This window comes from Scomber japonicus, chromosome 10, assembly GCF_027409825.1.
Source record: "Scomber japonicus isolate fScoJap1 chromosome 10, fScoJap1.pri, whole genome shotgun sequence".
Lineage (NCBI taxonomy): Eukaryota > Metazoa > Chordata > Actinopteri > Scombriformes > Scombridae > Scomber > Scomber japonicus.
The window spans coordinates 22252710-22266465 of NC_070587.1; the positions used below are offsets into that span (position 1 = coordinate 22252710).

A 13756-nucleotide genomic window follows, 5' to 3' on the forward strand; every position below is an offset into this window, starting at 1 on the left:
CACGTATCGGCAAGCATTCCACCACAGAGCTCGCTGTGCTCGCGAATGACCTTCCAACTGCGTTGTCATTTCTATTGATTTAGCTGTTGTGTAGGAGAAGGGGAGGGAGGGGGGTGTGACAGAGATATAGGGAGAGAGAGAGAGGGAGAGGGAGAGAGAGGCTCTGGTTCCCTGGCATTAACTGAAAATGGAGCCCGTTTCTGTTTTGCCTGGTTTTGTTCTTCAAATGACCCTCAAATCCAGCTGCAGTCAGGCTGCTTTTCTTCGCCTCTCTCTCTCTACCTCTCTCTCCGTGGCAACAGCGAGAAGTGGGATTGCTGTAGCTCAGCTCCGACCGTCTGCCTGTCCGCTTAGAGGAGAGGAGAAGAGGAGAAGGGAGAGAGGAGAGCAGGGTCCGTGGTCTCTCACTGACATTCCAGTCTCTTCTTCCAAACTCCTCTTCTCTTTTAACTCACACCTCCTTATTTTCGCTTTGGCACTGGGTCTCTCTGGCCGTTTCTCCGGGTTTCTTGGAGATACTGAAGGATTCCCCATGTCATCAGCTCCCTTCCTCCCATTTTCCAACACCTCAGCTACACTGACACCACCTCCACCTCCACCTCCTCCCCGACCCGTCACTCGTCCAACACCTGCTGATTGACAATGCCTAAACTGTTTACCGAAACTGTTCCTATAGGAAAAGCGCTGTGTCATGGCTTTCGTATGAGCAGGAGGTGGAGAGAAACACTGCTGGTATATAAAAACAAAGAGAAATTGTGTGTTTAGTTTGTATGAGAAGAAAAAAAGGGCTTTATATCTCAGGCACACAGCATACCAATCCTGTTCTTGTCAGCCATCACTCTCCCTCGCTCTTTCCTCCTTATTACCTCCCCCCTCCCTCCCCCCTGCTAGATTGCTGATAGTGTGATGGATGTATCGAGCACTGCCAATGATTGTGTCCTGTAGCCTGACATGCTGCAGCGGCACATAACAAGGAGGCTCGGGGCCAGCAAGAGCGTTTAAGACAGTATGACCGAGGCTCTCTGTGCGTGTGCGTGCTTGTGTGAATCACAGCCCCCCCCCCCCCACACACACACACTCTGAGAGACACATGGTGGACAGCGTCCCAGTGATTGAGAAGCCGCTTTATCTTAAACTCATCTCCCACGCCGAGGGGACGGCCAGCAATGTTTCCTCATTTCGCTCTCCAGCAGATAAGTTTATAATCTATTGCCCAGCGCTAGCAGGAAAAAGGAGGGTTTCCTCTTTTGCCTCCTTATCAATACCATCTCCCCTCTCTTACCTTCTACCTCACACACACAGGCCTTTTTTTCTCTCTCTTTTTCGTATTGAGAAATAACCCCTGAGCAGCTGCAACCCATCTGCCTAGACACTGATAACGCCAGTCCATTCAGCCAAGTCCAGCTATTGGCTGACCTGTGTCCAATTAAAAAAGTGTTTGAAGTCTCTAGGTACATCAGAGATAGATGAGGAGACAGAAAGATGCAGACGGGAGAGAGGCAAAGAGCAGCGCAGAGGTGATACACGCAGGGGAGGCACCGTCCTCCCAAACCACCGCCTGAGAGGACGGCCAGTCAAAGTCAAACAAAAATGAATCTCTGTGAAAGGAAGTGCAGGCCACAGGTATTTAGCTACAGGCACGGCAATTTTATCACAGCATGGACACAGAGGTTCCAGGCAGGCTGGGTTTTATTTTCTTGACTTTGGCCATTGTTTCAGTTGTGATAACATTGCACTCTTCAAGGTAGGTATAATTGATCTGGGAACATGGTGGCATGGTGTGATCAGACAAGTTACAGTTTGGGCAGATGATTTTGAGGTGAGGTGATCATCTGTCTTACTTTTTTTTTAATGGACTAATTCCAACTTCCGAGATCCCAGCAAGTAGTACAGTTTGGTGAGTACTGTTTTATCATAACTGATTGAAACAATGGAAAAACAACAATAATATCCTTATTTTAATGAACTGGAATCATCCATTAAATGTTGAGTCATTCTTCATATTTTTTGGCCCGGACCTCCCTACCCACACGCTCTTTGAGTCTGTTGCAGTGCTATCAGCAGAACTGGCACAGCAAAGCTCTCATTACATTTTGTGTAGTGGCACTAGAGAGCCGTATTAAGGGGAAGGGCTGTCTGGATTCCAGTTTGTACAGTAGACTCAGAGAAGAAAGAAGGAAGTTGTCAGCATTCATATTAGTGTGATTCTGGCCAACAACTTGGGCAGATTACATTAGTGTGTGTGTGTGTGTGTGTGTGTGTGTGTGTGTGTGTGTGTGTGTGTGTGTGTGTGTGTGTGTGTGTGTGTGTGTGTGTGTGTGTGTGTGTGTGTGTGTGTGTGTGTGTGTGTGTGTGTGTAGTCTAGTGAGTTGTAGTAAAAGTCTGGAGACATCAGTCAGTCACAAAATGTTTATTTTATAACATATAGTGCTGACTATTATTCCATTCTTAGCCATGCTTGCAGCATGGTTCAAGGATGGCAATGTCGGTCACTTGGTCCGTTTGCCACTTTGATCCAGACTAAAAAATATTATATAAATGTTATAAAAGCAAAAAGCTTATTATATTGGGAACCCAGGGACAACCCTGAGAGTCAGTTTAGGGGTCCTTGATGTGAAGAACTTTGAGAACCACAGCGAGCTGTAGCTGTAGACTATAGCTGTAGGCTAGCCGTAGCTGTGGCTGCAGACTAGCGGTAGCTATAGCTGCAGACTAGCGGTAGCTGTGGCTGCAGACTAGCGGTAGCTATAGCTGCAGACTAGCGGTAGCTGTAGCTGCAGACTAGCGGTAGCTGTAGCTGCAGACTAGCTGTAGCTGTAGGCTAGCGGTAGCTGTAGACTATAGCTGTAGATGTAGACTAGCCGTAGCCGCAGACTAGCCAGCGCTGTAGACTAGCCGTAGCCGCAGACTAGCCGACACCGTAGACTAGCCGTCGCTGCAGACTAGCCGAGCCACTAGCATGGCTATAGAATCTTAATCTTGTTCATTTAACAAAACCCACATCTAACAACAAGAGCCAAATGTTAAATGTTACCTAAACATAAGCAGCCTTAAGTCTAAAGCCTAAAATTGGAAAAAAAATATATAATTTTAAATTCATAATTATCCAAATTTAACTACTTGAAAGTTTCCAGTTCTCTGTGCTAGAGTATTGAGGTTTGATATCCAAGCCTTACAATGTGTGGACACACCGTTTATCATACATGTTTAATGCCACATCATACCATATACATGATCTACTATATAATCCTAATGTGTCTGGCGAAAGACACATTAGAAGAGTTGTGGACATTAGATGAGTCATACGCCAAGTGCCAGTTGTGTGCACGGGTGCACACACACGTAGACACACATCAATTGCAGTCTTAACTCTGCACCCTCCTGACAATCAGTCACTCTGATTGCATTATTCACCACTGGGTAGGAGAGGGGGATCCCACTGTTTTCAGCTCCTTCACAGCTCTCAGTGTGAGAGCGGGAGAACAAGTTGGTGGATGATGAAGAAATTATGGGACTGGAGAGGTGTGTAGATGAGGATGGAGGAGGGCATGGAGAGATAGAGGAGCAGACAAGGACATGGCCCAGCAGCTGACCAGTGACATAAGTCAGAGGGTCATTATTCAGACTATTGTTAATGCTTTAAGTACAGGTTAGATCTCTGATTGTTGGAAAAGGCTAGACAGATACATTTATGAAGCCAGTGTTTAATGGATAGATTTAGCGTTGTGTAAGGTATCTTTCCTTTTTTATTTTGGAGACAAGAGACAATAGATGACTTTTGCTATCACATTGTGTTAACAAGCGGGGTGACATCACCAGTCAAATTAGCCCCACCTTTGGCATTTTTAAGTCACGGTCAATCTCTTTTTGCTTTGCTGTGTCTTGCGTATCATTAGGTCCCCATATTTGTGCTGGTAAATCAGTGGAAAGGCGATCAGTGTGTGAAGCCGGGGGTCAGAGGCTCACACAGAGGGAGGCAATTCACGAGAGCCTGAAAGTGAGACAGCAAACTTGCTCCGTGTCCCCTCGAAAAGGACAGAATAAATGTGACTTATATTGGGAGTCTAAATTTAGGTCTGTAAATGATCAGCAAGGGTGCAGTTGCACACAATACACATGCCATTAGGCTAGTAACGACAAAGTCTCCATGGCAACTGTCATGCTAAAGCTGGGCTTCATCCTTCATTATAAAATGAGGAGCGATAGCTGCTCAGATATGGCATAATGGGTGATTAAACCATGCATTGGAGTTTTATTTCCAGCTTGATGACGACACAGTCCAGTCATTGTGTTGATAATTGTTTTTCTTTTTCTCTCTCTCTCCAGTTGTATAATTGGTTCTACTGTTTTCTCTTTTTTTGACTGAGAATCTGAGCTCTTACATAAAAATGTGGCTCAGCTTGATTTGCGAATGGTTACCTTTCAGCATATGTCTGCTTGATAATCTAACCAATAATCCAAAGGTCTGACATTGCATCTTCCTTCCATGGTTGACCTGTTGCAGTGGTACTCTCATGTTTACCCTAATATCCATACTTAATGTTCTTACCAAGATGCTAGCAGACTGGATTTACAATGGAGCCATTAGTCTCTGGCTCTCCAGTCGGCTGTCCTTCTTGAATCTGTGCGTCCTCTCCCGTTCAACAAGGTGACCATTAGCTAGATGTCAGTCACTCTCAAGATGGCTGCCATGGCCTTCTTCTTCTACCCTTCTTCTCCTTGAAGGAACAATGTCACCCCATCAGGAAGAAGCTTAATTATTCATCCTCAGTTCTGGATGAATAATGGGTATTATTGATCCGGAGGATAAGAAGATAGGGTCCACCTGTCATTAGTGGCTATGATCCTGATTGTGAATACTCTCTCCCTCTTTCCTTGTCGTCCTCGTTCTGCTGTCAATGTGTCAATAACAGGTCTTTATCAGTGGGTCACATTTGCATGTCCCCCTGTCCTATGCCACCTAATTGAGTTAGAGATAGCTCCTCTTACAGTGCGATCAATGGTTGTATTTCAGCGCTTCGGTGGAGTCAGATGTACATGCGTCATTTTAACAGAGCCTGAATGCTTCTGTGACATGTGAAGCTTGTTGCGTTGCTAATATAAAAGGCCCATGTATATAAAACCATTAAGCTTTAAAGCAAACTTGAATCGTGCTTTTATTACGCCACATTTCCCACCAGCTGGTTTCACCCATGTTTACTTCATGGAACAGCAGATATTTTTACCCGTATTGATTGGCTGAGCTCCTGATACAAGCAGAGCAGCCAGTTGATACAGGAGCCAACAGCTGTCACAAGTCACGTTGAGCTCCAAAAGATCTAGTTTGTAGAGCAAGAAGCAAATCTTTCTTCTATATTGTGCTTTTAATCTGATAAGCCAAATATGTGACCTCGTATTCCAGGATAAAAATCGAACCATCCTTCAGTAGCCATAAATGTCATGTGAACCTGAGTGTCCTATAGGTTGGCTTTGTGTCGAGCAGCACAGGAGCTCTAAAGCTAAAAATAAATAGTTCATGGATGAGACGGTAGCAAATAGCACCTAGGGAGAATCAATGCTCTGCGCTGAAGCCGTCCGGATGAAAGACTCTGACACTGTAGGAGCTCCGTTGATCATTAACTCTTGATCTTCCCAACTCAAATGAACAGAAACGCTCTTCGTGTCCCATAAAACAAGACGCAGAGGGTTTTTTTAATCTTCAAATACGAGCCGCACCACCAAGGACACCACACAAATGTTAACCAGGGGGATTGTAACCGCGTTCAGTACAGGGCAATTTGATGATGAGTTACAACGTCTGGGGTGTACTACGATGCTTTTTTATCGTCGCGTTGTAAATACACGGCGAATAAGAGGGTTTGTGCACGTTATTGTAGTGTCACAGAGACTTTGTCGCCATGGATCTGATCTCTCTGACACCTCCTTTCCTCTTGGAGACAGGATATTTATCAGAGTGACACTGTCACTGTTGTCTGAACGGACAATACGACACCCTTCACAGAGCTGATGAGATGACAAATCACGTAGGTCCCCCGATACAGTCATAATAAGCTGTTAATGTCACAGTTGACAGTTTATCAGACAGGAGACATACCCATTACCTCTATTACCTCATCTTTCTCATGCCTTCTTTATTCTTCTTGAACTGCCTTGAATTTGGACTACATTTAATTTGCTAATGATAATATCCAAATGAATCCAAGATCACTAAGTCGGTTAAAATGAACATCAGTATTTGAGTCTTACGCTGGTATTTAGGATTTTGGACATGATCTTTACACGCCATACAGAGAAGACTGGTTTATCAGGTCCTTGTTTGTAAGGCAGTGAGTTGAAACTGATAGTTTCCAGTTCCTGTTCCACTAGTTGAAACTGATAGTTTCTGTTCATCTACAGCTGTCATGACCCCTGGACATCTCAGATACTGTGTCATTTCTATCTCAACCGAGTGTCCTCAGCAGCTGGAATGAAATCAGTTGCATTACCGTTGAATTATCAATGGCAGACTTTGGCCTATTTTAGGTACTTTAACCTATGTTAACTCATTCTCTACTCCCTGTATAGTACACACTCAGTAGTTTACCCTGTAGTGTATTGGCCAGTAAACTGAGATTTTGGGCAAAATGGCTGAAAAATAAAATCTCGATTTATTTATGTTTGGGGTTTTTATTAAGCTTGCGGTTGATTTACGATTTCAATAGATTTTTGCTTGCCTACAACATGCAGATACATCATAGTGTTGTCCCAGAGAGCTATTGACTACTTCATCTAAGTAGGGCATGGAGTAGAGCAGGCAGAAACTAATTGATCTGCTGCTGTTTGTATTATTTGACAGAAACATCAGCCCGATATCTGCAGAATGCTGCTAGCTAGTGTCAGCTACCCGGAAGGGACAAGCTAAGTAGAATCTGGAAATCATTCAGTGGATTCCCAGCTGTAACCAAAGATGATGCGTCATTAATAAATCGAGAGCATTAGTGTGCAAGATTGTTTTTGGTTTGTCCGTCCCATAGACGCAACCATCAAATTGACTACAGCATAGCCAGAGACCGCTGCTCACCTGGAGTCATGATACAGGTGAACATTTAGTGTAACAGCTGACATCACAGTTCACAGGACTGCTGAGATTAAATACAATGATTGTAGCAGCTACAGTACTGACTAAAAGTAACATTTTTCTGCATCTCATAATAACTCAGTTTGCACAATTTAGACATTTTACACATTCTGCAAACAAACATTTTAATGAATTTTGTTAAGTTGCCAGCGTAAGCCACATGTGCACTGTAGCACATCAGTACTCTACTCATCTACAACACGCACAGCATTGCACTGTGAGCTTGTTATCAGAAAGTACTGCACATTTATTTGTATGAATTTTCACACTCAAATTAGTACAATCAAATGAAATAGCAAGCAGTAAAAATATAGTAGAGCTGCTAGGATTAACTAAGGAACTGAGTCAATGGAAAGAGACTGAGATATTTAGCTGTTGAGCGTGACGTCTCACACTTAAGTGGTTCGTATCACCTCTGAAGAACGACTTCATATTCCTAACCTGCAGCCGTGGTGAACCCATCGGGTCCATGAACCCCTGAAGCCCAGGTTTGTGTGCAACCTTTATTTAACATAATCTCAACTTTGATTAAATCTTTTAATTAAATCTATCCTGATGAACAAGCAGTGAAAATCTTAAAAGTATCAAATTGCATTTATTTTAATATGAACCAACCTCTATGATTTGATTTGCCTCTAGGAAATGATCAATTAACATTTCATCAAGCCGGACTGTTTAATCAACTCAGCAAGCTTCTGTTATTGTGCATCTCCACTTTGACCCTCCAAGGAGATCTGTGTGTGTTACAGGGGGGGGAAAAAATGGACATCTGGATTTACAGACGCTTAACAGTCCGGGCCCTGCTTAGCTTACCCACAATGCCTGCTCTGCCTTGTTCATTGTTGTTCAAACAAGGTTGCACACATTGCTGAGTCAGGGAGAATGTGTCCCAGCAGTGTGACTGACCTCAGATCTGATTTGTTTTGTTTGTTTTTTTCCTTTTTAGAGGGTAGGGCATCTAAACCCAGCCCTAATCTGATCCCCCCATCCTAGGATTCAAGTCCAGCCTACATCATGAAAGAGACAGTAAGAATTAAATGAGAAATAACCCACATTATACTATATCTCTGCCAATTTTTTGACAAGCTTTCAAAACTCACTCAGCAAACATCCTGCAATTTCAAGATACCTCCCCTACCCCCTCTTACCCCCAACTTGTTTAATTGCTCAAGAGTGGGGGACGGTGCTACAAGCAAGTGACCGGCCTCGTAAAACATTTCAGTCACAGAAAGCTAATTAGCCGCGCTCTCCAGCCAAAAGCAAGTGTGACACGGCAACGCTACTTTCATGGTGATTAGTTTCTCACTAGCTGTTTGTGCTGCATTTCTGCCATCATTAGCAAGTGCTCACGTATTACTTTGTCAGTTACAATGATTGGGTTTTCCCTCAGAGGGTGTATCACAATGTTGTTGTTATTCCTCCAGTTGCCTGTAGTGGGCAGTAGAGCTCATTGAAGAATTGAAATGTCTATAAGTAGAAAAAATATCAGTTTTAGCTCCCTTTGGCCTCATTATGGATTAATGTTTAAATGAATACACTGAGAATTTGTGTTTTTCTTTAATGTGTTCATTTTGATAGTGTTTGACAGATTCATAAATGATGTCAAATTGGTGTAAAATGTAGTCTAGCACAGAAGGTAGCTTGCTTGCTCACTCATATTTTTATATGTACTATATGCCTCATTTAAATTCCAAACACTATAATTTAATATCTGTTGATTCGTAGGAACTGTATAGGGAGGTTTCACACAACACAACACCTTTACCCCTGTGTCATTCTTAACACCCCACAAAACACTTCCACAGCTACATTCTCCTAATCCCAGCCCAAGCTCTGTTGTATCCCAGAAGACACTTTTAATATGAACATTCTAATTGATGAGCGCTTGATTTGTTCACCTCCATAGAGCCAGGGATTCAATGGTTGATCCCACATGGCTCTGTTCTTGTACACATCAAGTACACTTTGTATATGTCATTTAATTTCTGTTTTATAAGCAATATCATGCACACATATCCTCCTGAAAATGCTGCTGGACTCCTCAGTAGTACCGTGATTTCTTTTTTATTTCTCAATGATTTTAGTTGTTACCTGGAGACAAATCAGTCATGAGTGCTGGTGAAAAAACATGCTCTGGTTGCTAACAGCTTCTGAGCTTTGTCTGTATTTCTGCTTCTTTCCCTCAGTGTTAGTATGTGTTGTGTTTCCTTCTGGGCAGCCTCAGACATGATTTTGATCATGTCATGTGTGACTGCTTGTCACACAATCGTAACGTGTTACTAATGTTCCAGCTTGTCTGTCTCAGTTCCATTACTCAACTATACCTGCCTGTGACTGTGCTAACTGTGTCTCTGTCTGTCTGTTTGTCTGTATGTTGGTGCAAGAATATCTCCTGGAAACAATCTGTCACGTCAAGGATTTGGAGGAGATGTTTTTCCTTTTGTTTTTGTAGGACTGTTTGCACACTCGCACACTCACACACACACACACACACAAGCAGAAAGCTGTGCGCGTGCTCGAACACACGCATGCTGAGAAGGGGAAGTAGTCCCATGACTGCTGCACTAAAACACACAGTGCCATTATCCTGTCCTAATTATACACAGCTCAGAGTCAGCCCTGCTTGTCTGGTTCTCAGGGGTTCTTTCCCCTGAGCTCTTTTTTTCACTTACAGCACGTTTCTCACACATACAAGTGCTTTCTGACATGGTTGTCATCCTTATTTGGATGGTAGAAACTCCCACAGGGCGTGTTGGATGCTTAACTAGTTCAGACACGAGGAGCACATCTCTCTTGTATGGATCTTAACTGGTGGAGACAAGCAAATGCACCTGTGTCACACAGCAGGGTGCAGCAGCTGAGCACAGGGTGTAGCCACAACAGCAGCCTGTAAGATCCCATAAACCCTTCACTCACATACTTCCTCTTCTTCTGCTTGTTGTACACTTAACGTCATTCAAGATGACTATCAAACTGAATGCAATAACCTAGTGATGAATAGGTCCATATGTCAATTCATTTTAACCACAAAACATTAATTAACTACAATTTTCAGAACTGATTGGTTGTATTAGTCATCGATTAAGTAAAAATCGTTTAGATTCTCAAGTGTGACAATTTGCTGATTTTTCTGTTTTATCAGCAATGTAATCTGGGTTTGTATTTGGAGCAGTTTTATTGGACAAAACATGCGGCTTTACCATTGCTAAGCCCCTCATTGTGTCTATCCCTGTCAAGATGTTTGTGCTCACACAGCACATATGCAGTCCACACTGATAATAAACACAGATTTATCTCTTAAAATTCATTTTGAGTCATAAGTATAAAAAAGTTTTCTTTTTTCTATGGATCCTTGATTGTTGGTCCATGAGCTGGTTGAAAATGCACTCTCCAGCAGACTTTTTAATGTCTCCAGCTGCCTCCATTTTAAAATAAGAAAAGGGTCTTAAATATGCACTTGATGGCTATAGTATATGAATTGTTAATCATTTGTATTTTCAAGCATACATTAACAATCACACTACATTATTATCTCATTTTGACAGCCATAATTATGTCTATTAATTTATTGGAAGTGAAGGATGCAATAACATTTGGTAGCTTTCATCATAATCATTAAAACCATCAATCAACATTGAGCCAGCTGCACAAAAAGTGAATAATTTTGAAATATTTAAATTTTATATTCTAGGCCATTTTAGGAAAAGTCATAAAATGTTAAACATAAAGAATGTCATTTATAGTATTTTCATTGCTTTCAAATGTCAAAATGGGTTAAATGTTACTTATAATCCCACAAAACATTGTTAGGCTACTACTATAGCAAGGTTCATACAGTCATGAAAAACATGGCCTGGAGAAGTTTTTTGGGTTTTTTTAAGTCATGGAAATATATTGGTAAAAATATGTATGAGTCCTGTGCAGATAGTCAATAAAAATACCAGATTGATGTAAAATGAAACTAATCTTTAGTTGCAGACTTTGTTCACATCAAAGTGTTGTGTTTTCCATTAATAAGACAGCAAAAGACGGCTGCTGACATTCATGTCAGTTCATATTTCTACCAGCAGCTCTGCTTCCCTTGGGAATCTATTCCTGGTCAACAACCGACAGTTTTAATTTGCTCAACATTCCAAAAATTTAACATGCAAAAAAAAGAAGAAGAAAACAAGCCGCATTAACAGCTTCAAAGTCATAATTGCCCAGCTTTGTTTTTTTCTCTTTTCGTCTCTCCTCACCACCCACGTTCAGATCTGTGTCACGTCCTCAACTCTCTTCTCTGTGCAGCTTTATAAAGGAAATGCCCTGAACGGAAGCAGGAGTGTGATTTCTCTGTCCTCTCTCTTGTTTTGTGGTCCAGGTGGAATCGCGGGACACGTTGAACAGCATTGCGCTCAAGTTTGACACCACACCCAACGAGCTGGTTCAGCTGAACAAGCTGTTCTCCAGAGCAGTGGTGCCTGGCCAGGTGTGAACCGCCGTGCACGCCTTCACCGATATATATACCGAGCTACATCACTTCATCACCTGCAACAACCACATAACTAACAGCCACTCACTCACTTACTCACTTACTCACTGCTCGATCTGGTCATAGCTCTCATTATGCATCTTTTTCCCCATAATCACTAAAGACATTTTCTACATGTGGGGATTTATGCAGAAGGTTTACATTCTGCATCACCCACTTACTTAGAGCTGACTCACTATTCACATCCCCACTTAATTGCCTACTAATTGCACTGTCGCTTGTCCCATTAGGATGCAATTTGTCGCAAAAGACCTATTTTGTCTCAAAAAAAAAAAAGGTATACTAATATGTGTAATGCTTATATTCTCCCAGAGACACTTCAACTACTCATTTTAGCCTGCTGAACACATTTCCAGTTTCTCTGGCTTTGATGTCTCTCTTTTCAGCATTAGACCCAAACTTTAAATTAGTTTTTTTTTTTTTTTTTTTTTTTTAATAAGAGGGAAATAACAAACATCCAAACTGATATTTTTTCATTACTTTATTCCCTGTCGTCACAATAAAATCTGGTAGAATGGAGACGAGCTACGTGCGTCTTTCCTGTTGCCGTCTCCAAGCTCAGCTCCTGGCAAACAATGCTGAGTGAGCTGTGTTCAAACTGCGGGGTGTGAAGACCACTTACTGACAGATCGTCTCTCCACTCCCACCACAGCTGTCGAAGAAGTTGCACCATTACAAAAACAGCCGACAGCTTTTCTTTAACCCTACAGCTGCAGCCAGATTTATATTCTATCACACAGCTTCTCTGTACAATTTAAAAAAGAATTTAAACCCCTCTAACATTTTTTGAAATATAGATAATATAAAGGCTGAAATGAAGCAATTGACCCTGCAGATATCATCCTTACATACAAGTACTTTTGCCATCCCCATATTTTATACTTTGTAATTACTGGGCTGAATTTAGAAAGTCACCCATTTCTAGATTGCAAAGAATTAACAAGTATGAGCCCTCTCTTAATAAATAGCTTTGAAAGACATTGCAGGAAATAAGCTTTCACTTCGCCAGCAGTTGAGATAACGAGATTGATTTAATTTATTCCCTATAAAACCACAACTTGTCGTTTTTACACTCCTTTTTTTCTACTCATCAAATAATCATGACAATGTTAATTAGAAGCTTTAGAACAGAGCCAGGCTAACTGTTTCCCCTGTTTGTTTCCATTCTTTACGCTAAGCTAACTGTCCCCTTTTTCCCCCCATTATTTTCTGATATAATGCATCAAACAATTTAGAAATAAATCAAAGATTAATATTGAGTTGAAATGAATCAATTAAACACAAGCATGTAAAGTTAATGTAGCATCTTCTACACTCACTGTCTATGTTCTTACTAAATGAAAGCCATCACACATCACATTCCCCTCACTGTTTATACTGACATATTGACTCACTGTCACCTCTCTTTTCTCTAATTATTCTTGTCAATAGCATGAGGCCACTCACATGATCTCATATGATTTGTCTTGTCAAACATTCAGTTGGACCTGTGTCACAGTTTGCATATGTGAGACAAAAGGATTCTTTGTTATCGCTCCCATGCATGTGTGGTGGCGTTTGCACACCAAGGTAGCGCCTGTGTAAATACAGACATGGATTGTGTTTGCAGGTTCTATACGTTCCTGATCCTGAGTACGTCTCCAGTGTTGGAAGCTCCCCTTCCCTCAGTCCCATCAGCCCCCTGTCTCCCACCTCCTCAGAAGCTGATTTAGAGAAGGTGACGGTATGTTGACCACAACTCCGATGCACAACGCCACACACTCAACAAATGAAAAACAGATTTTAGAATTTAAACCGTAGCACTCATACATGCAGTAGATGTTACATGTCTTCAGGTAAAAGGAAAAGAATGAAAAGGTTTTATATGACAAATACATTCATGTGCTATCTCAGAAGGTTACAGGTGAGTTAAGTAGGTGACTGTTATTGATTTATGCACCAAAAACTCATTCACACTGTTGTCTGCCACACACTGGTCATTCATTTTATGACCTCCAAGCCCACATGCCCACATGCAACATCCACAGGAGCTCATACAAAGGGACCAAAGTAACACAGGAATATACCTCACTATCACCACCATTCACACACACACACACACACACACA

General features: G+C 41.8%; 1 protein-coding gene across 2 annotated transcripts in view; it reads left to right on the forward strand.

Annotated features, from left to right (window-relative positions):
* Positions 1-13756, forward strand: part of oxr1a (oxidation resistance 1a) — a 62760-nt gene that overhangs the window by 19047 nt on the left and 29957 nt on the right. For both annotated transcript variants that reach the window (XM_053326539.1, XM_053326540.1), the window contains exons 3-4: positions 11478-11585; positions 13258-13371. In XM_053326539.1, coding sequence (XP_053182514.1) covers positions 11478-11585; positions 13258-13371 — 222 coding nt within the window. The remainder of the gene's footprint in view (positions 1-11477; positions 11586-13257; positions 13372-13756) is intronic.